Raw genomic sequence first — 23763 nt, forward strand, 5'->3', positions numbered from 1 at the left:
GATTAGCTCTGCTAATGCATTCCTGGATGCTGACAATGTCAAGTTCTTTCCTAATATCCTCATTTTTAATATGATATTGCCATTGATGCCATCTGTTCACGCCTCTAATCTTTCTCAGGACTCTCATATCTGCGGTCTCTAGTCTTTGGTCAAGTGTTTTACTTCTGACCCAGCTCTCAGATCCATAAGTTAAAACTGGTTTGAACACTGTCTTGCATCAGCTAATTTAGTGTTCTGACTAATTTCTCTCTTATTCCATATGAATTTATTCAATTGACTTCCCACCATACCAGCTTTGCTGATTCTGTTGTCTATTTCTATATTTAATTTACCATCTTCAGTAAAAATTGTGCCTAAGAGCTGAAATGTTTTACTTGTTCCAGAGGTTCTCCATTCACAACACAGTTGACATTTTCAATGATTCTGCCTATTTTCATTGTCTTTGTCTTTTTATTGCTGACCTTCATACCATATCTATTACAACAGCTATTCAATTTAGTCAGAGAATCTTGCAGACTTGTAGCGGATTTATTTAGAAGTATAACATCATCCACATAAAGCAAAGAGCTGACATTAACATCCCCAATTTTAATATCAGGTTTAATACCACTTTCCTTCATAATGTGATCGATATAGATAATGAATAACAGAGGGGATAATGTACATCCTTGTCTCACACCAGATTTAACATTAAGCCATCTTCCTGTACTTCCTTCAATTCTAACTGCTGACTTACAACTCAGATAAAGACTAAGTATTGCTTGATATAATGCCCCATTGACACCATATAACTGCAGCGTATTGAATAGCTTCTCTCTTGGCACCTTGTCATATGCCTTTTCCAAATCGACAAAACTTAAATCCAGATCTTTGTTATATTCCCATGCTTTCTCGACTATTTGTCGTAAAGTGAAGATCTGATCCTGACAGCCTCTATTTGGCCTGAATCCAGCTTGTTCTTCACCAAGCTTTTCTTCCACAATTCTTCTCAACCGTTTCTCATGTATACTTGCATAGATCTTGCCAGGAACACTCAGTAGGGAAATACCTCTGTAATTCTTAAATTCAGTTTTATTTCCCTTTTTATATATGGGTACTATGAGAGCTCTACTCCAATCATCAGGAATTCGTCCCTCTGTCCAGGCTTTCTGAACTATGCAGTGCAGCCACTGTAAGACTCTTATACCACCATACTTCAGCATTTGTGTTGAATATCATCTACTCCTGCTGCCTTTCCACATTTCAAGCCTTTGATGGCTTTTTCTACTTCAAGTATGGAATGTATTCCTGACTGCATGCCTGGTCAGTGTTTTTTACTACTGTGCTGTCATCACTGCTTGTTTCATTTAGCAGTTTTTCAAAGTAATTACTCCATACTTCAAGGATATCTTTTTTTCCTGTTTTCATGTCACCTTTATCATCTCTAACTCCTTTTACAGCACTCTTTCCTCCATTCCTAATCTTCTTCAACAACCTCCAGATTATTTTGCCACCTTCTTGATATTTATTTTCTATATTCTTGCCGAAGTCCTCCCATGACTTTTGTTTAGCTAGAAACATTTGTCTCTGTATTCTGTAAGAGTAAAAGCTGACTTATTTGCCAGAACTTTTTATGTGCTTTCTTCTTTTCCTTCACTGCCTCTTTAACTTCCTGTGTCCACCAGGGAGTTCTGATTTTTTTATCCTTGCACACAACCTCACCACATGCCTCTCTGGCAGAATCAATCAATGTTTTCTTCAGAGTTTGCCACTGAATCTCCGAGGTTTGATTCCTGTTCTCAAACTCTTTCATTTTCTTTTCAATAATCTTTCTGTATTTTAGTCTACAGTTCACATCTGAGAGCTACTCAACTTTTATTCGCTTTAAAACTTTCTTACATGTTATTATTTTCAATATGAAATTCAATTTTATCCTGCTCAACACTAAATAGTGATCACTTCCAATTTCAAATCCTCTGTACACTCTGGTGTCCTGCACCAGGGAGAAAACATCACTATCAACATTAACATAGTCAATGAGACTTTTCTTATTCCTAGCCTCTTCTCTCCATGTGAATTTGTGCACATTTTTATGTTTTAACATGGTGTTAGTAATACCAGTCCATGTCCTGAGCAGAAATCCAACAGATATTTGCCATTATTATTAGCTTTGCTCTTTTCTCCAAATTTTCCCAAAATATTTTTGTATGTCTCACAATCATTTCCTACTCTGCTATTTAGATCCCCAACAAGGACCAACTTGTCCTTTTTCATTGTGTCAGCTGCTTTCTCTAAAGCAACTCCACTTCTACCTTAGTAGAATCCTCTCTGGACCATAGGCACAAATAAGTCTCATTGTCCACTTCCCCATTCTCGTATTTGCCCACATTACTCTACTTGAGACTGAGACTGACTGCCATTCAAGAAGATTAGCCTCATATTTTGTGTTGAATACTATGGCTACTCCTTCTTTTCCTTGATTGTCATTGCCTGAATATAACATTTTGTATTTATTGCTCAGAAAGATCTCACCAGTTTTTGTCTTTTTTGTTTCAGTCACCCCTATTATGTCGATCTGGTACTCATCTAATTCCTCAGCTAGCTCCATTTCTTTGCCATTCAGGCTTCTTATGTTGATAGTACCGATCTTTAACTCTGGTGATGTTTTGTTGGGGTTTGTTTTCAGATATAAACAGTCTTGTATGACTAAACTGGGAAATTGAACTCATTTTATTCCTAAAAGTTTCTCCTATAATATTTCTTATGTATTAATATCCAATATTAAAATCCTTTGATTTTATGTTATCCTTAACAAAAATATGAATTAATATGAAAAATTGTTCTCATCACTCAAAATGTTTTTCATGTTAATTTCATATTTTGAAAATCTTGTTTTCAGATCCTTTTTCGGTTCTTACTGGTGAAAGCAGCGTGAGGATTATACTGGAAACAGCTACAAGTGTTGAATGGGAAAGGCATTTTTATGCAGAATATTCATATGGTAACATTTTTAAAGTAAATTGTTTAGTTGTACCAAAATTGCAAAGTTAGGTTACTTTTTTAAGAATAAGCGTAGTAAAAGATTTTTCTTTCACCCAAGAAATGAATGATTTTTAATTTAATTATACTCTCATTTTTTTTTAATTTTTTATTCATACATATAATTTACCCACTGAGCATATAAACAGTGTCATCCACTGTGGAATACTTTGGGTATTCCAGTGGGTGTGCTGTGGTAAGGCAGTACTGTTAAGAAATCATTACATTTATATAAAAAAAGTTATTTTATTAAGTAAACTGTTTTATTTATACATCTCTTCAGTACTTTTGAGATGCAGTGTTTGAAGAGGTGGATATGGTTGATCATCTTTAAAAGTTTTAACTTGATCTTATATTTTCAGTTTGAAAAAGCTGTAAACAAAATATCCTCAACACTGTTTCAAGTTGTTGAGAAGGATAAAATTGACTGTCAGTTGTTAAATTAAAAAAAAAAAAAAAAAACGGTTATCTCACAGGAAACTACAAGGAATAACTAACACAACTGCACTTCTTGGCTGCAGCACTACTGAGTAGAACCCAAGCTACCTGTGCTGTTATGAGCCTCTTGCCTTTGATTCCCACATAAATTTCAGTCAGTACAAACGTGACAGCATGTGTGCTGCATAATCACCACTCGTCTTTAGCCATTAAAAATGCACATAGGTGTATCGATGGCAATGCTTGCCTTATCTGATTTTCAGTCACATTGTGAATCTCTTGATATTTGTAACAGTTCATGACTTATTTATTTCCAATAAGTAACTGCTCAAAAATTATTTCTTCATGAATATTTCAGGTGTGTGCAGCACACCTGAAATATATGTTCCTGGTCATCAGATTAGTAAATAATTAAGATTTTTTTATCTTCAAGCAAATTATATTGTAAATTGCTCATCTTCATTTTCTGGCATATCTAGGGATTGACAAATTATGAAGAATCCTACTCTTCATGCAAAATGTACTTGCCCAAGACCACTTTTTTATATATATGTATATATATGTTCCTCAGAGTGAGTAATGGTGCTCTATCATGGTTGGAGAAGATTTCCTTGATGCGAGAACCATTCAAAGGAGGAAAAGTCAATAAATAATTAGAATAGGAAGAACAATTAAATCAACGTTAGTTTCATGGAAAATGTAATTTATTACATTTTTGTTATTAGGTGCTTTGTATGATGCATAGTCTGCTGGGTTTTCTTAAAGTTAAAAATATTTTGATTTTGTTTAGAATTTTATTTTATCTTATATGCAAATACTTGCCACATGCAAGTGGGCAAATCTTTGTTGAGCCTGCCCTCTTATGACAGTTTGATGCTTAAGATGACTGCTTTCATAACTTTTTTTTTTCCTTTCAAAATTGGTTATTATTTGTTTGTTCTTTATTTGATTAGATGTGGTTTTCTAAAGCAGTCTTAATTAACAATATCCAACTAAGTTTGATCTTTATGTTTTCTAAGTGCCTTTTGTAAAATGATCATGTTTCATTAGCTGTTTTTGCATGCAAGCATTCTAATTATGAAATTTCATAATTAGAATTCTTAGAAATTTGTTGTCTGTTTTTGCTTCATGAGGTCATTTTTAATGACATAAATTAAGCAAAATTGTTTACAGCTTATAATGACAAAACAGTGGTACTGTTTCCTTAATGATCTGCCTTGTACATACTAACCAAAAACTAGGCTTTAACAGAGTTTGAACAATAGATATCCCCAATGATTATGACTTATCTAATTAAACTTTTTCAAAACTTTTGGGATGAATAAAGATAAAGGTCTGTCAGATAAAATCATCTATAACTTTGAGTTATTATTTTTATTTTCTGCCAAATTTTACCATCCATTCAGTTGCATATTTTTCTGTTTAAAAACTCAGCAGGTATATGCTTAGTTTTCATGCACAGAAATGTTTAATGGATGAAATAATGCTTATGAAAATTGAAAAATGCATGAGAATTGTCATTGTAATTTTCAAGAAATTGTGTTTTAAAAAACATCCGTATTTGAAAAGCATTTACGACCTTCTCTGTGTACTGATTTTCCATATTCACTTTCACTTGCACCAATCAAAATGTAACTTTCATGATATGTGAAGAATTTTAATGATAAGTTCATAATTGAATTTCAGGAAAATCCAGTTGTCTGTTGATTAATGAATTTGTTATTGTTTGTTTTGTAAATGTTCTATTTTTTCACATATTTATCATCATTTACAAAAGTAATTCATTTGAAAAATGTTTCAGTGTTTTCAATTTGTCATATGAAACACCCTCTGTCTCTTGTCTCTGATTTGCTGTTTCTGTTAGTCTGTTAACTTGACTTCTAGATACGTATTTTGCAAATCTTTCATTTCTGTTCCAGTGATCATACCATCTTAGTTGTACTATGTACACATTCTTAGATGTTAATAATTTATAGTGTATAGATATGCCCATATGGAAATGGTTGTTTGGGAGAACAAATCAAGGAGGCCTGCAAAATCTGGCTATTATCCAAAACATCTTACAGTTAAGTCGGCAATCTAGCTGCATAAATCCCAATATTTGCAATGTTCTCCAAATGATCTATAGACCACTTTGTAAGACATTTTGTATACAAAGAAAGAAAAACTCGCATCAAAGTTTCTAAGACAACAGAAATTTAGATAGACAGCCTAAAAGGCTGTCTTGAGGAGCAGGCAACAGCTAAGTTGTCAACCTATCTATCTGCAACCTCAACAGTGGAGAATTCTTGCTTCTTCAAAAAGGCCTAAACTTAGTCAACAAATTAGGTTTTATTTACTACATTGAAAGATGTCTAAAATTACTCCTAAAAATCACATCTCATAAACAAAATTGAGAACATCATGTAACTGCCCTTTAACAAATGTTTCAATCAGTGACATTGATCTTTTTCTACAGAAAAAATTTTCACCTGATATCATAGCCTGCTTACATTGCTTTGGTTATTTCATGTAGCAAAATAATTTCTACCTACAAAAAAAAAAAAAAAAAAAAAAAAAAATGTGGGCTCACAACTTCCTTCCTTCCTTGTCCCAAGCTGACTTCTATATGGAAGACTAAGTAATGAGGTCTAGATTCAGCAAGACTAAAACTAAGGCCCAGATAAAAGCTTTTCAAAACACTACAGTTATATGGGGTGAATGGAACATTATACAGAGCAGTACATAGCCTATATTTAAGTTGTCACTCAACAGTTAGAATTGAAGGAAATACAGGAAGATTGTTTGATGTAAGATGAGGACACACATTATCTCCACTCTTATTCATCATCTATATAGATTATATTATGAAAGGTGGTGGAATTACACCTGATATTAGAATTGGACATGTCAAACTTAGCTCTTTGTTTCATGTAGACGTTGTACTCTTAAACATATCTAGTGGAAGTCTCCAGGATTCTATAACTAAATTGAATAAATAGCTGTAACAAATTTGCCATGAAAATCAGCAATAAAAAGACCAAAACTATGAAAATAGGCAGGAGCATAGAAAACTTCAACTGCATTGAATGGAGATCCTATAGAACAAGTAAAATAGTTCAGTTATTTGATGATCGCAAGTTAAATCTGGAAATAGATAACAGAATAAGCAAAACTGGTATGGTGGGTTGTCACCTGAATAAATTTATATGGGATAAGAAATTAGCTAGAGCACCAAGCTAGCAATATACAAGACAGTGTTTAAATTAGTTTTAAGTTATAGATGAGTTGGTTAGAAATAAAGCACTTGATCAAAGAGTAGGGACCACAGATATGAGGGTTCTGATTAAAATGAGAAAAATTAAGGGAGTGAACCGATGACATCAATGGCAGAATCGTATTAAAAATGAAGATATTAGAAAGGAACTTGACAGTATTAGCATTCAAGAATGTGTCAGTAGAACTAATCTAAGGTGGTATGACCACTTAAATAGAATGGGTGAGGAAAGGTTATCAAAACAGGTGTTTGATGCCAAGATGAAGGAAAGAGACCCACAGGAAGACCAAAGTTTGGGTGAATTGATTTGGTCAGAAGTGCCTTAGAAGCACAAAACTTTAAATATGACAATATTGGAGTGCTAACAAATAATAGTTGTTACTATTACTTTTTGATAGGAGATTAATAATAATGTAAACTTAATCATGTAGTGCTGTCATAGTAACCTGAACATCCCTTGGGGGTACATGCTGTATGCCCACAGATGTTAGACCCTTTGACACTTCTGTGCATGTTAGAAGAAGGAGAATCCATTCTGGTAATAGGGTAATCAATATGTCTTGTGGGATGAGTTGTTTATTATTACATGTCGGAAAATAATCTTTTCTTTTATGGACATCATGTTTTTAAAGTGGTAACTATTTTGCTTGTATAACAGTTGGAAAATTTTACGTCTAAAGCATGTGATTTCATGTGTTATTGACTAATTTGTACATCCTTTATTTCTTTCTCCCCTTCAGTATGAATTGACTATTCTTGGCAATCTGCCAGACCTGGTTCTATGAAGTGTGGGTGTACTATGTCAGGAAATAGATGATGATAAAACTCAGTTTGGCTCAGATATGATGATGATATATTTGCAATTTGACCATATGATCAGCAAACTGTAAATACAAGGCGTGTTCAAAAAAAAGATTAAACTTTTCCTATAAACACTGTTACTCATTTTATAATATTTTAAGCACTGTCTCCCCCTTCAAAGTAGTCCTCTCTGCTGGCAATACACTGTTCCTAACATTTCTTCCATTGTTGAAATGGTTCTTGAAACACACTTTCTGTGATGGCACACAGTTCTCTTATCGCATTTTCTGAATCTCCTCTATGGTTTGGAAACGACACCCTTCCAAAGTGGTTTTAAGTTTGGGAAACAGGAAAAAGTCTGCAGAGAATAGGGTGCATGGGGCACAACAGATGTCTGATATTTTGCCATCTCTTTTTGATCATCAGTCAGGAAATGCAGCACAAATTTTGCACTGACGGGAGTCATCTGAAGTTTTTTAGTCAAAATTTGATGGCAAGATCCTATGTTGATGTCCACTTCATAAGCAACTTATTAGACAACCTACCTACAGATAAACGACGATTTCCACGAATCACAGCATGAACTCTATTGACATGGTTGTCGTCTGTTGATGTGGAAGGTCGTCCAGGCCTGGGATCTTCACCAACCAATGTTTTGCCCCTTTTAAAACTCTGAAACCATACATAGCACTACATTTGGCTCATACAGTCCTCCCCATATGCTTGGTTAAGCGATTGAAATGTCTCTGTAAAATTTTTACCAAGTTTGCAGCAAAATTTCACAAACACACGTTGTTTTTCAAGCTATTTCATTGTTACTTTGTCACTAATCCGACAAACAGCTTTTGCACGTGCTCACTTCAGCAAAATGGCTAATGTTCATAGCAGACTGAGGCAAGTGGCAGTTTGTTTGTTGTCAAAACCTGCTGCTAGGTGTGCTCAGTAGCTGCAGCATGCTCTCTGTGCCAGTTGGCACATGAGGGCTGTTCAATAAGTAATAAGACTAATTTTACTGTCGCGAAACCACTCATCACAATATTAATTTCTTTGGAATAAAGAAATGTTGCTGTCTATATTAACAAAAGAGGTTGATAGATGGCGTATATGCCATCTATTAACCTCTGATGTGCCAGAGTGTCACATGACTAAACGCAAGCTTGTTTCGGCGTGCCTACGAACCGTGACCAGTTGTCGAAATGGAAGCATCCTTGGAACAGCGTTATGCGATTAAATTTTGTGTGTGTTTGCAAAATTTGGCATCAGACACTTTTAACATGATACGCGAAGCTTTCCACGATGAAGCAATGTCGAGGGCAAGTGTTTTTCGCTGGCATAAAACTTTTAAGGAAGGAAGGCAAAATGTGGAAGATCTTGAACGTGAGGGAAGACCTTCAGCGTCCATCACAGAGACAATGATCAAGCGATTATCATCAAGGAGGATTGCAGAATTACAGTACGCCAGCTGCATGGTGTCCTGAATATTTCTGTGGGAAGTGTTCGCTCATTTGGGACTGAAACGTGTTTGCGCCTGATGGATTCCCAAACTCTTGACACCGGAGCAAATGCAGCATCGAGTGGATGTGTGTGCACAGAATGGAAAGAAAGACTGGAACAAGAAGGCAGCAACTTCTTAAGCTTGTCCGATGCTGATTTTTGCAAATGCACACAAAATTTAATTGCTCGTAGGCGCGGTGAAACAAGCTTGCATTTGGTCATGTGACACTCTGGCACATCAACCCATGTATGCCATCTATCAACCTCTTTTGTTAATACAGACAGCAACATTTCTTTATTCCAAAGAAATTAATATTGTGATGAGTGGTTTCGTGACAGTAAAATTAGTCTTATTACTTATTGAACAGCCTACGTATTACTAAGCTACCTGAACAAACAACATAGATGTATCCAGTTTATTACTACAACTGAAAAGTGAAACTCTTCCTTTTCTGAACACATCATGTCTTCTCCTAGACTGTTTTCCTATCATGATCTAGTGTAAACCTACCTACGTAAGATTAATACAAGACTCATACCACCATCTAACACGAAAGCTAGTTTATCAGCACCCTGAAAAATAGAGCACTGACAATTTGCACTGATGAGCAGGCTCTGTAAAATGACTATGAAATTATAAGCAAAACATTTATAAAAAAATGGCTTCAGCAGAAAAACAGTTAACAGAATCCTTCAAAAGAATGCTACTAAAAAATTACATTTGGAAAAAATAGAATACAGTCATCCCTCGACTTATGTCCGTTCGAGTTACATCCTCTTGAAGATACATCCGTGATCCCATAAGGGAATAAATAACATTTTTGGCTATACTTTTGAACAAGATGCAAGCGAGCATAAGGTAAAGCATGCACAGTGGCAACAGCGTTTTCGGCTGGAACCTCCCTCGGCAGTAGGCACGTGTCTTCAACAGTTCCTCTGTTGATTTGTGTTTGAGAAATGGGTTATTTGTGTCATTATCGTTAAATATTTTGCAATGTTTTGTGCAATATAGCCCCTACACGCACAATCAAAAATCCCAGTGAAGAATCTCAGAAAAAGAGGCAAGCAATTGATCTTGAAACGAAGTTGCAAGTTATAAAGCAACATGAAGCTGGTAAGCCCGTCAATGTAATCACACATGACTTCAAATGATCTCATTCTACAGTGACGACCATTTTGAAAAATAAGGATAAAATCGTAGAGGCTGTGAAAGGATCTAGTTCCATTGAATTGATGATAGTGACAAAACAACGACAAGGTCCTATCGGTGATATGGAAAAGCTATTTGCATCATGGATAGAGGACAGGAACCAAAAGCACATTCCCTTTTTAGCATTGTGGCCATAACCACCAAGGCACTAAGTCTCTTTAACATGTTAAAAGAGAAAGTTGAATCCTATTATGACTACGAATTCAAAGCTTCTTCTGGTTGATTCATGAAATTCAAGCAGCGTTTTGTGCTGCATAATGTGAAAATGTATGGGAATCTGCAAGTGCTGAGGAGGCTGCCAAGGAGTTTGTGGAAAAATTGGATAAAATTATTATGGTGGAAAATTACTTGCCACAGCAAATATTTAATATGGATGAGATGTCCTTGTTTTGGGAAAAAATTCCCTAGCAGACATTCATCCACAAAAATGAAAATCTATACCTAGTTTCAAAGCTCTTAATACCCGTATTACGATTCTGTTATGGGTAATGTGGCTGGATATAAACTGAAACCATTTATGATATGGCACAGTGAGAATCCGTGAATCTTCAAAAACATTAGGAAGCATACTCACAGTTCATTATCTGAGCAATAAGACGTCGTGGATGACTCGAAAATTGTTTGAGGATGCCTTAATCAACTGTTATGCGAGTGAAATAAAAAGCTATTATGCGAAAGAAAATGTAGATTTAAAAATTTTATTAATTTCTGTTACTGAAGGAAATGACCAGACTCTCGTGCAATTCTAGAAAACATTCACTATTTATCATGCTATTAAAAATATTGCTGTATCTTGGAATGAAGTGACCTCTCAATGTATGAGTGGCATATGGAAAAAGGATAACACAGGCTAACAAAAAAAAAATTTTTTTCTGCTGATTATGATCTGACACTTGTTTTTTACTAATTTGGGTGCACTGATTTCAAATATCAAATCCATTTTTCTCTATCACGTCAGGTTTTTCCTCTATGGCATTTTCTTTTTGCTAATTTGTAAGTTTTTGATAGTTTTTAGGAGGTAGTACTATTTAGAGGATCAAAAAAAATCGAATTTTTAATATTATTTTCTAAAAGTATGTACTTTTAAAAATCTGTTCCTAACTTTTTATCAAGACATTCGAAAAATTCCTGAAGATATAGCCTATTATTCAAAGCGGTGCGCAGATCAGAATCAGAGCGCTCACCTCTCTCGCTTGTTAGTAAACGAATAAATGCTCAAGAACCTGTAGCGGCACGTACTGGCGCTTTGAATGCGAGAGAGGCTGATAACCGACCTAATACATTTAGGTGATGAAAAGTAGGCGATGACAATTGCCTAAAACAAATTAATGCTATATGCATCAGAGCGGACAAAGAACGATCGAAACCAGTCATTCGTTAATCGATCGTGAAAGTATGATGAGCGCTTATAACGTTTCAATAAAGTCTCTGGTTTTTTAAGAACCTGCAACGGCACGTTGCAGGTTCTTAATGCATTAATTCGTTTACTAACAAGCGAGAGCGCTCTGATTCTGATCTGCGCACCGCTTTGAATAATTGGCTATATCTTTGGGAATTTTTCGAATTTCTTGATAAAAAGTTAGGAACAGATTTTTAAAAGTACATACTTTCAGAAAATAATATTAAAAAATCGATTTTTTTTGATCCTCTAAATAGTACTGCCTCCTTAAAAATATCAAAAACTTACAAATTAGCAAAAAGAAAATGCCATAGAGGAAAAACCTGATGTAATAGAGAAAAATGGGTTTGATATTTGAAATCAGTGCACCCAAATTAGTAAAAAAACAAGTCTTATATAAAAGTCAGCAAAAATTGTGTTGGACTGTGTAATCATTAGATAGATAATAATCTAATGATTTTGGAAGTTTGTAATAGTGGGCCTAGCAAACAATCTGAATCTCAAAGTGAATGATGACACATAATTCAACTCACAGAAAGATCCCCCGAAGAGTTGACCAACGGAGAATTTGTCGAACTGGAGGAACAACTGTTGCAGAAGTGGAAAAACGAGAAAAGGAAAAGAGAAACAGGAAGAGGTAATTAAAAAATTTACAGTCTCAAACAATCTCATAATGGTTAAAGACATGGACCCCAATGTTGAACGCTACTTAATAATAGAAACGAAAGTAAATGATGCGTTTGTGCTTGCTATGAACAAATTTATGATGAAAAGAAGAAGAGGAATAAGCAAAGCACATTCGAGATTTTCATCAAAAAAACAAAAGTTGCAACAGGAGAGCTACAGTCTGATCGTTCACACAGGGAAGGTAATGAGGTTGTGATTGTGGAGGAAGATTTGGGTGATTATTCTCCTGTTTTATAGTGGCAGTAACACACAGTACAGTTTTATAATAAGGTTTAAAAATTAAAATGACAGTATTGTTATTATGATTAAGTCCCTAACCCCTATAACTCTGATTTAATGTATCGACTTATGTCCTGCTGGATGGAATGAAACCAGGAAGTAAGTCAAGGGATGACTACTGAAATACAATATTAAGGCAGTATTCCAACCATCCAGAAAATTAAAAAACCTACTCAGTTCCTCTGATGATCCTTTCCACACCTTGCCCACACAGATATGCAAAATCCAATGTGCATTCCCATAAGAAAAGAAATACAAATGACGTCTTAAATTTCTTCATTATTGTAATTAGGCCTTTCTGATCACTCACTTCTAACATGCCACAGATTTGATGTGGAAAGGCATCAATCCTTACTTTATACCAAAACTTGTATGAAAGAAAAATTCAGAGAAGCTTGTGAAATGCTGATCCATCATTTCAATCTTGGCAGAATTGTGGGTTAACAGTTCCAACAATTGGAAGGCTTATCTGCACCCCATATAGCATCCAAGAATAGAGCAACAATAGAACTGTATGGCAGAAGTTCAAAAACCAAAAATAGTAAATCTGGACAATAAACAGAATTTAAGAATAACTCGATTACTAGCAATTGATGTAATTCCACTTATTTAAGCATTTAATTATTATTATTTTTATTTATTTTACTTTAATTTTTCTTTTCCTATTTTCTTTTCATCACCAGAGGTCAAGATAAGGTATACAGTTAACAGAGCAGTTATCTGTAGCTTACTGAAGTGTATTTTGATGTAACTTGTGTCCCAGTATGTGTATTCCTAATGATGACTTTGATATAATAGTTGAAACACAAAGTATTATTTTATCTGAGTATTAAAAGTAAAGTAATTGCTCTGACATATGGGAGTTTGTCTCCACAATTTCTGCTCACTGAATGCTGACTACAGTATAACTATGAAAGAATGGATGAATTTCTGTTGGCAGCAGCTCATTTTGTTTGAAAGATTCTTTATCCAACAGTTAAAATTTCAAATTTGGAATTTTTGATATAAATTTTTGATTTTAATGATAATACACAGTTTGCATCTGTTTAGTTCATTATGATATCAGCAAGTGGTATTACTTGAGCTTCGATATGACATTTTGATATTTTTAATTTCACACTAGTTATTTCTTTATGTTCCCCATTATTGTTTGCAATTGTACTTTTTCATGTTTTCATTTTGTGTGTTGCTCTTACCAATCTTAAGTTCTGTTGTCAATATATAGTTTCTGCATTTTCTTCATTATATTTCCTGCTTTTTACTGTGGACTTTGTTTGTGCATAGTTCCTGGCAGTAGTTTGTCATCAGTGCACAATTTCTCATCCTTTCTTTTGTCTACCAATATTCCATCATTCACTAGGATATTCAGTGGCATGAAGTTTTGAGCTTTTTCTGTTTGTTATAGTGAATATAATATTATAGTGAATGTTATAGGGAACTTAAAATAGCATTGGTACTATGTGAGTTAGACAAGGACTATTCTGTGATTCAATATAGCTCATTTCATTATAGCAATATGTGCTATAAAGCATATCTGCTGTTCTCTCTCTTATTTTATGTACCCTGATTAGTGCCTTATACATTGGAGCTATCAACTTATTGCTACTTGTCAGGGTTTTGCATTGTCTCTCCTGAACTTCAGTTATCTATCTGCCAATATCCCCAGATACCTCAGCTCCTCCACTTCCTGAAGCAAAGTTCCTCCAGTGTGATAAACCTCATTGCCATTGTGTCTTTTGCCAAAGTTCATCTCTTTACTTTACACTTATCAGTGTTGAAGTGACATTCCTATTCTTTGGCTCAAAGTACCAACCCATTCAAAATCCTCTTGGACATCATCATATTATAGCTTCCTGACATAGCTCTTGCTAATTTATCATTATCAGCAGACAATTGAATATCTCCTATCAAACCTCAAACTATGTCATTGATATGTAAATTAAACAACAGTGATCTTAATACAGAACCTTGTTGCCCCACTTGTTACCTTTCTTTTTCAAGACATTGCACTCTCATATGCAACTTGCTAGTTCCTGTCTTCCAGCCATCTGTGCACACTACCAATTCCCATCCTGCTATGTTTCATGCAGTATCACATGACAAACTACTACTGAAATTGGATTAGGATGGATAGTCAGTTAGTTTAACCAGCATCTCTAATATGCATACTGGCATATAGTTGAGCACCACTGAATCAGATTCTCCCTTGTGCAGTGACACAGTTTTCCTTTCTTTCATTTACTAGACTTGTTGAACAACAAAGTCAGGCATTGCTTTTGCACATTCCCTTAAGATGTGTGGTGATATCCCATCCAGTCCCACAGCCTTACTAATATTAGGCTTACTTAAAATTCTAAACTGTCAGTCTTCTATCCATTTTCCTATCGTTGTTCAATAGGAAACCCTCCTAGCATGAAATACGCTATAAAATACTCATTGAAAATTTCTACTGTTATATTCAGCATATGCAACCTCTATTCCATCCCCATCAACAATGAATTTTATATTCACACTTTCTTGTATTAGCCACATAACTGTAGAATTCCCTAGTATTTGATTTTGCTGTCAGGCAGTCTCCATTTACGTGAAGATTGGCTCAATGTTTCTTTCCTCACTACACTAGTCACTTTTCCAACTTTCTTATACTCCTCCTTAACATTCTCTTTCTCACAACCCCTGCATAATTCCATGTTTTATCTATTTCACACCTACTCTGTTTATCATCCTAACCTTTGGCATATAATCTGTTTGCTAAGTAACCAACTCCAGAACAAGTCTCAGGTGCTTCCAGCTTCTCTCTCCCTCAATTGATCAAGCCACATCAGCAATCTGTTTCCTTAATTTAACACTCCCCCTGCTTGTAATTCCACACATCTCTTTTGTTCTGTGAAACTTTCATCTGCCTAACCACTTGATTACTCTCCCCAATTATGGCATTGTAACATCTATCATACTGTATGACATGATCTATTAAATCCAGTGTTTATGTCCCAGGTGCTGCTGCTTTAGGTCTATAAGGAATTCATTCTCCTTACTCACGTGTTATTTCCTTCTTCCCCCCATTACTTCCATAATTAGTTGCCCATTATTTTGTTACTCACTAACTTGCACAAATCTTACCAGGAACACTCAGTAGGGAAATACCTCTGTAATTCTCACATTCAGTTTTATTTCCCTTTTTATATATGGGTACTATGTAAAAAAAAAAAAAAAAGGAAGTAAAACTGAATGTGAGAATTACCGAATGTGAGAGGTATTTCCCTACTGAGTGTTCCTGGGAAGGTTTATACAAGTATACTTGAGAGACGGTTGAGAAGAATTGTGGAAGAAAAGCTTGGTGAAGAACAAGCTGGATTCAGGCCAAATAGAGGCTGTCAGAATCAGATCTTCATTTTACGACAAATAGTCAAGAAATCATGAGAATATAATAAAGATCTGTACTTAAGTGAATATGAAGCATGGTATGTTTTATATGTAATTTGCAGAATGTAAGCAAAAGAGTACAATTGACAGTAAAAAAACAAGTGTGAGTGCTGAAGCAAGTACCAGTAAACAAGTGAATAAAATTAATAGGATACAAGAGAGAAACCTGAGGAATGTAAGAAATTAGAATTGGTATGTTGGATGCATGGATGGGGACAATGTGGGTAGCAGTCATAGTGGATATAGACAGTATAAGAAGCATGAAGACTGGAAGAAGTAGTAAATGCTTGTAATGAGTATATCAATGTGAACACAGAATGGTCTGGAGAAAATGATAAAGGGTGGAGGGAGAAGTTGCAGAAATTAAACTAATTACAGACCCAAAAATGAGTTACTGCTTTATATGTGAATATCAGAAGTATCAGTAATAAGAGGAAAGAATGTTGCTCTGATTAAGTTGATTTGGCAGAAAATCATTAGTATAAGTAAAACAAATGAAGATGACGTACTGATGGGAAAAAATCAAATAGAGGAAAGATATTATTTTCTATGAGCAAGAACAGAAGTGAAGTATGCTTGATGATAGTAATAGTCTGGTCCTGAAGCAGTATGGTGTGAGGAGGAAGTAGGATGGGATTATTACTTGATAGATCCAGAGTCCAAGGGAATCATCATGGGACGGCATTATTTCTTAATACAACCTACTGTCTGCCATCTGCTAATAGTATTTTGTCTGTAAATTGCATGTGCTCTCTGGCTGACTTGCATGGTATATGAAATGAACACCCTGAGTGTCCAGGAATTTAAAAACCCTGCTACCTCCAGATGAGATCAGCTGGAAAAAAAAAAAAAAAAAAAAAAAAAAAACTCATATAAAGATTCTTCTCATCACAATGAGAATGAACTCGGGTCTTTTCTCTAATTGAAGGGCACAGTGTCCCATCGCTTTTTCCAATTTCACTATAGAGGTGCTTAAATTAGCAATGTTGCTATGGATCTGAAAATGTAGAGGGAAATATAGATGAAAATACAAACTGGAATGAGAGAGCACTTTAGGAGCAAGGAAAATTAATTTGAGTTTCTGAATTACTTCAGGTATTATGTAATGAATCACATGCAATGGATTTGATCACTGAATCAGTTAATGTTGTGCACAGCAGGTTGAATCTGACCCATGATGACTTGGACCCCACAGAGATCTGGAAACAATAATACTTTAATTTTTACTTCATGTTTCATAAATTTAAAAAAAAAAATGAATCAGCTTTTAAAAGGACTTTTTGGATAACTTTTTTCTACTTCAAGACATGAAGAAAAGTTTTGAATCTGTATTTTTTTTTCTCTGTTTGTAGAGGATTATATCAACTTGTATTTGTTTTCAGTGCTCATAGAATTGTATAGAATTAGTAATTTAGTGTGCCTCTTTTTTTTTTTTTAATGGTTTTATTTTTACAAATTTTGTGAACTTTGTAATAGATTTGCATTAGTTGAGTTGAAGTGGCTAAATATAAAGCACACAGTTTTCAGCATGCGTAGAACAGAATTATGAAATGATTTTTTGAATTGGCCAGTAAAATGAATATCATGTAAATCCTTCCGTAATGGAAGAATCTGAATCTTCCCACCAGTAATTAAATCATCTTTCTCAAATACAGGTAACCCCCTCATATAACGCAGATGTTAGGTTCCATAGAAATGCCGCGATATATAAATCTCAGATCACATAGAAAAAGTAGGGTTGTATTCCAAAATAGTTTTTTTTTTTTTTTAAAAGATTATATAAACAGTGACATATCCAACAAAAAAATATTTTTATTTAATTCAGGTAATTCATGTAAGTTTACAAAACATATAAACTATGAAACAAAATACATAGTATAAACTTATAAAAATTACAAATTGTAGGTAAACTTCATTGCCCATAATGAATAAATGTTTTAGGCCAAATAAAATAAAGTGCATATTTTAATCGTCATCAGTGTCTTCAAAGCTAAGATATCGTAGATGTTCTTTATTTACGAGTGGCCGGACATCGTCATCACTTGAAATCTCTTGAACATCATTTGCATAATTCTCATTGCATACTTCGGCTGGTTTAGTTATCAAGAAGTCAGTAATAAGACCTTGCTTACCACTATGCTGCAATTTTTTATTAAGTTCATAATACGGAGCTAAACAAATATCCAGTTGTCTCGTGAATTTTTTGGAGTGCTCCGTTGAGAGATCATTATCCGTAAAATAACTTTCTCACCAAGTTCGATCCTTCTGCTAATTTCTTTAATGGATTTATCTCAATCAGAATCTTCGACAGAACTTTCCTCATTTCAAAGTCATCTATTAATTGTACCAGTTTCTCCTCATTTAAATCTGTTTCCTCATCAATTAATTCACTAATTTCGTTTTCAACCATATTGCAAAAGTGTTCTAAGTGGCCATTACTATAAAAATAAAATTTTCACATAAAAAAAAAGCATTACATATTGTATGTAACTCACCAAAAAATAATTGCCTTGAGATTAACATACTTTATGATTTTGAATGCGCTTTCCTGGCAGAAAACAAAGACAGTTTTCAACAATAAGCACATTATACAGTAAACAATTGACGTACATGTGTGCTAAAGGGTATTTCCCCTAATATAAATTTGCTACATGCACGATACAGGCAGACACAAATTTAACGAAGATAAAGGGTTACTACACTTTGTAGACTGTCTTATATCGAAACCGCGTTGTATAAGTACTGCGTTCGACAAGGGTTACTACAATTTGTAGACCGCATTGTATAAGTACCGCATTATACGAGGGTTACCTGTACCACACTTTTTAATTAATGTGTTGCAAATAGTGATTTAGACAAAATTTTATGCCCAGATTATAGCTCCAATCAAGTTGGGATTTTGAAAATATTTCAATTAAGATTTTCAGTTTCAAAGTCTGTTGCACTAAAAGAACAGTGGATTTCTTAAACTATAATTCAACTGGTTATTTGGTATTTAATCTGAAGGCAGGTTGTTTCAAAAATGGTAAGCAGCATTAAGTTGTGTATTTTATTTAAACTTATGTCATTAGCTTACTTCATTTTAAAATTAACATCTTTAGAATGTTTTCTTTTACAGTACTGTGTATAACATCTTAAATTATCCTGTTTTTTTTTTGTTTTTTTTTTAATATTAGGTTGTGGTTCCACACTTCCTACTGCCCTAAATACATCTGGGGTTATAACATCTCCATTATATGGAAAGAGTCGCAGTGATACTGTTAACTGCACTTGGGTCTTGCATTCTTCACAGGATGTACTTGTTTCATTTCAGAAATTTCATTTGATGGGAAAGAGTAGTATAATTTTACCAGAGACTTCTTTTCAAAGCAATACCAGTAATGGTATGTATATTTTGATAGTTGTGAGAGAGAGAAACATGACATGTATATGTTTTTTTTTTTTTTGTTTTTGTTTTTTTTTTTCATATGATATATAACTTCTGAATAACTGATTTATATTTTTGTATTCATATTTACATTTATCTTTTTACATCTATATGCATGTATTCGCAGGTTAAGATTCATATTTATTTCTGTATTCTTAATATAATCCAAACATCATGAATAGTAGTTATATTAAATTACAATAATTGGAAGTTTATCCTGTTGGTAGAATTAAATAATTTTGAGTAATGCTTTTTGGATGTCTTTGATTTGATAATTCCCACTTGTCTTCTGAAGTGACGTGTTGTATTAGAGGCATCCAGATGGAGTCCAGTAGCTGACAGTCATAGAGTAAGTGATCGACAGCCTGTTGAAAGTATGGACAATAGATGCAAAATGGCAATTTCAGAATATGGAATCTATTTAGATAATGTCTTAATTTTCCATATTCTGGTAGTAGCATAGTTAAACTTGGAGAGATGATATGCATTTGCAGCCAGAGTCTCTTCTGATACTTGGCAATTCTTTTCATAATAATGGAAATTGTCCTTTCTTGAGGCATTCATTGTAAACTGTTGTTATAAATTGGAGGAAATTCTTGAAACCTTCTTAGGAGTATATTGCTAGTTATCCCATCCCCCTCCAAGGGTGTATCCATTGATCTTAATATTGATTTCATTTCATTAGATGTAAAGAAATCATCCCTGAGAGTATCAGTTTCCATTCTTTGTATGTTTTGTGAATTTACTCATCTGATGATTGGGCTTAGACCAAAATACAAAATGATGGTACAACATGACAAAATTTCATGTCGGCTGGGACGGCGCCTGGTTAAACGAGGCCCCTTGTTGTTTTCGCCATGGAACCAGGGCGAACAATGAAAATTCAGCTACTGGTACAAATCTGAAAATGCACCCCAACTCGACATCACCAGAGTTAAAGATCGGTACTATTAACATAAGAAGCCTGAATGGGAAAGAAATGGAGCTAGCTGAGTACCAGATCGACATAATATGGATGACTGAAACAAAAACGACAAAAACTGGTGAGCTCTTTCTGAGCAGTAAATACAAAATGTTATATTTAGGCAATGACAATCAAGGAAAAGGAGTAGCCATAGTATTCAACACTAAATACGAGGCTAATCTTCTTGAATGGCAGGCAGTCTCAAGTAGAGTGATGTGGGCAAATATGAGAATGGGGAACTGGACAATGAGACTTATTTGTGCCTATGGTCCCACAGAAGACTCTACTAAGGTAGAAGTCTTCTGTGGGACTAAGGATTGCCCTAGTTTTTGGAGAAGGTCTGCACTTAAACAACTTTTCACAGATTGGGGGATCAACTGATATGCATGCAATTAGATGCCTGCCTGTGGTATGGCCTCTACTGACATGGACTTTTTCGGGGCCCTTCAGTGGATGCCTTTACCTTGGAGATATCCATTTCTGGCTGGTGGCTTGTGTAGTTGATACATGGCTTAGAGGTGGGTTTTTGCCTGTCATTGATTGGAACTGAGATTAGTGGATTGTAATGAGTTATATGATCCTTCACGATGCTCATTGAGGTTCAAGTAATCTGAAGGATAGCCTAGTTTTTGGAGAAGGCCCTTACTTAATTAGAGCTAAAGTGGTCTTAATCATTGCATTCCAGTTGCTTGCCTTTGGTATAGCTTCTACTGACATCACTTGTATCAGGACCTTTTGGAGGATGCTTTTCTCTGGGAGATGAGCAGTTCTGCTTGGTGGGAGGGTATACCTGTTACTGAGTGGAACCACTGCTAAGTATCTTTGAGTGATCAAGTTAATGAGTTAAAATAATCCCTTAGGTCACTCGTTGAGGTTAGAATGGTCTGAAGGATCGCCTAGTTTTTTTGAGAAGACTTATACAAATGTTGAAACCTGTCTAGGCAGTGGTCCGTCTCATAATACATAATATTATTCACATCCAAAATGGGGGGGGGGGGGTGATTTGCATTATTTATTATTTATATGGGTACTCCATGGAGTAAAAAAAAAAACTCATTGCGAAAGACCCACTTTATCCATTAACCCAATACCTATCATACATTTCCTTAAACCTATTCACTCTTGGGGTGCTCACACCCACCTCTGGCAATTCATTCCGCTCATTTACCACTCTCCAAGTAAAGAACCTAGTCTGCATCCTTACTAACCACACTCTCAGACAACTTCTAAGTGTGAACCCTTGTTTCCCCCTGCTCACCATGTATTAAAAAATTTCTTGTGTGTCAGTCTTATAGAATCCCTTTAGTAACTTATGTTTCTATCATGTCCCCCTCTCCTCTACCTGTCAGCTAAACTCTGCAACCCATACCTCCTCAGTCTATCCTCATAGGGAACGTTACACAGGCCCATCACTCATTGTAGGATACTAAGACAATTGATGTGAAGTAATTAGCCTCTATATACAAGCAGCCCAGTATGATACTTCACGTGCAAACTTTGTTTGCTTACACTTGGATAAAGGATTAAACCAAGAATGTAATTTCTTGGGATCTTTAATTTATACAGAAAATGAATGTGTAACAAGATATCAATCAGAAAACAAATTCACAGAAAGTCCCAATAAGAAAAGGGATCAGACTGTGTGATCCTTTTTAAGTCTGTGTTTGTTTAACATAATCATGGATGAAATAACAGAATTTAATAAAGAGAATAATTACATGGAATAAAAATTAAAATAGAAAATTTAAATTTGATTGGATAAAATGAAGATGATCCCCCAAAAAACTATTATTCAAGCTCCAACAGATATGCAGCAGTTTAAAAATGCAGATATCAACAGAGAAATCCAAAACTATGGTAATTGCAGCAAAGGAACCAATCAGATTTACATCTGATTGGTTCTTTTCTTATGTAAATTAGATCTAAATAGAAAAAAAAATTTCAAGTAATGAAATCTTAAATAACTAAGAATAACTGTGAACAGTGAAAATATAACACAAGATTAAAAAAACAATCCCTAAAGGCTAATAAACCATCAGGATATTTAAGCACAACTATGTGGAAAAATAGAGAACTAGCAAAAGTAAGAATGTATAAATCAGTAGTCTGACCATTATTGATGTTGGCACGTGAAACAGTAATAGAAATATCAAAAATACATCATGCAAAATGAAAACATTAAGAAAAAAAATATTAAATGAAACTTGATAAAGTAAATGAAAAGATAAAGAAAAGAAAAATTGATAAAGTAAAAAATGAAAAGATTTATGAAGTATGTCAGTGACAATCCATAAACACATGAATATAAAAAGAGAACATCAGAATGGAATCAACATGCTAATAATATGTACCAAAAAAAAAAAAAAAACAGTTAAACAAGACTGGAAACCAAATATGTAATGACTAGTTGGTAGACCACAAAATCGACACACAGACTATCTGCATTGAGACTCATCCAAAACTTAAAAAGAAGAAGAAGAAATGTTTTAAAAACACAAGCAAAAAAAAAAAAAAAAATCTGTCAATGTGGTAGGCTTACTTCAGATAATTCTTCAACTTCAAGTACTTTGGATGTTCCCCTGCAGTATCACAGATCCATGATGAATCAGAGCATAATGACACTCACACTTGTCATTGTACTCTTTAAATAAATAAATAAAAATTCTGTAATGTTATTAGTAAATGCTGAAGAATTTCGCCATCACAACTTATATTAAATACCTGCTGATTACAGTACAGCAGAAAGGAGTTTCTTCTCAACCCTATTGAATAAGCACAATTAATTCTTTAATGAACAATCTTACTTCAAGAGTTCTTTAATTTTACTTTGGGCATTCCTCTTCAAATGTGAAAGTTCCATTTTTACCTTTATCTCATTGGTTTTCTGTCAATCATGACAAGGATGGTTCTCTCTGCTTTATGCTCTTACTAGTCGCATGACTCCCGAAGAATCAAATTTACTGGTCTCGTAAACAGTAAGATCCAAACAAAATGTCTGACTGATTATTGTGTAACATATTCATCATCATCAGTCATTGCTAATCCACTGCTGGAGGAAAACCTTTCCAATATTCCAAAAACTATCTGTCCATGGCTCTCCTTTCCCCATGTCACTCCTGCAAATCTGATGATATCATCAATATTACCATGATTTAGGTCGGCATCATGGTCATTTTTCCTTTCGTGGAATTCAATCCAGTACTTTTGTCCACCTCTGATCTTGTCTTCAAGCAATATGCCCAACCCACGGCCATTTTAAATGTTTCACTTTTCCTATAATGTCAGTGTCTTTGGTTTGATTTCTTATCCACGTATTCTTTTTTTATTCAGTCTTGTGATACCAAGCATACTTCTTTCCATACAAAAT

The 23763-nt window shown here is 34.5% G+C and overlaps 1 protein-coding gene across 1 annotated transcript in view; it reads left to right on the plus strand.

Annotated features, from left to right (window-relative positions):
* Nucleotides 1-23763, plus strand: part of LOC150098057 (uncharacterized) — a 345306-nt gene that overhangs the window by 183616 nt on the left and 137927 nt on the right. The window contains exons 13-14 of the mRNA XM_090406364.1: nt 2879-2980; nt 19182-19388. Of these exons, the coding sequence (XP_090262490.1) occupies nt 2879-2980; nt 19182-19388 (309 nt within the window). The remainder of the gene's footprint in view (nt 1-2878; nt 2981-19181; nt 19389-23763) is intronic.

The sequence above is a fragment of the Typopeltis vanoorti genome, chromosome 16, assembly GCF_054136105.1.
Source record: "Typopeltis vanoorti isolate ZY-2024b chromosome 16, IOZ_Tvanoo_1.0, whole genome shotgun sequence".
In the NCBI taxonomy this organism is placed as follows: Eukaryota; Metazoa; Arthropoda; class Arachnida; order Uropygi; family Thelyphonidae; genus Typopeltis; species Typopeltis vanoorti.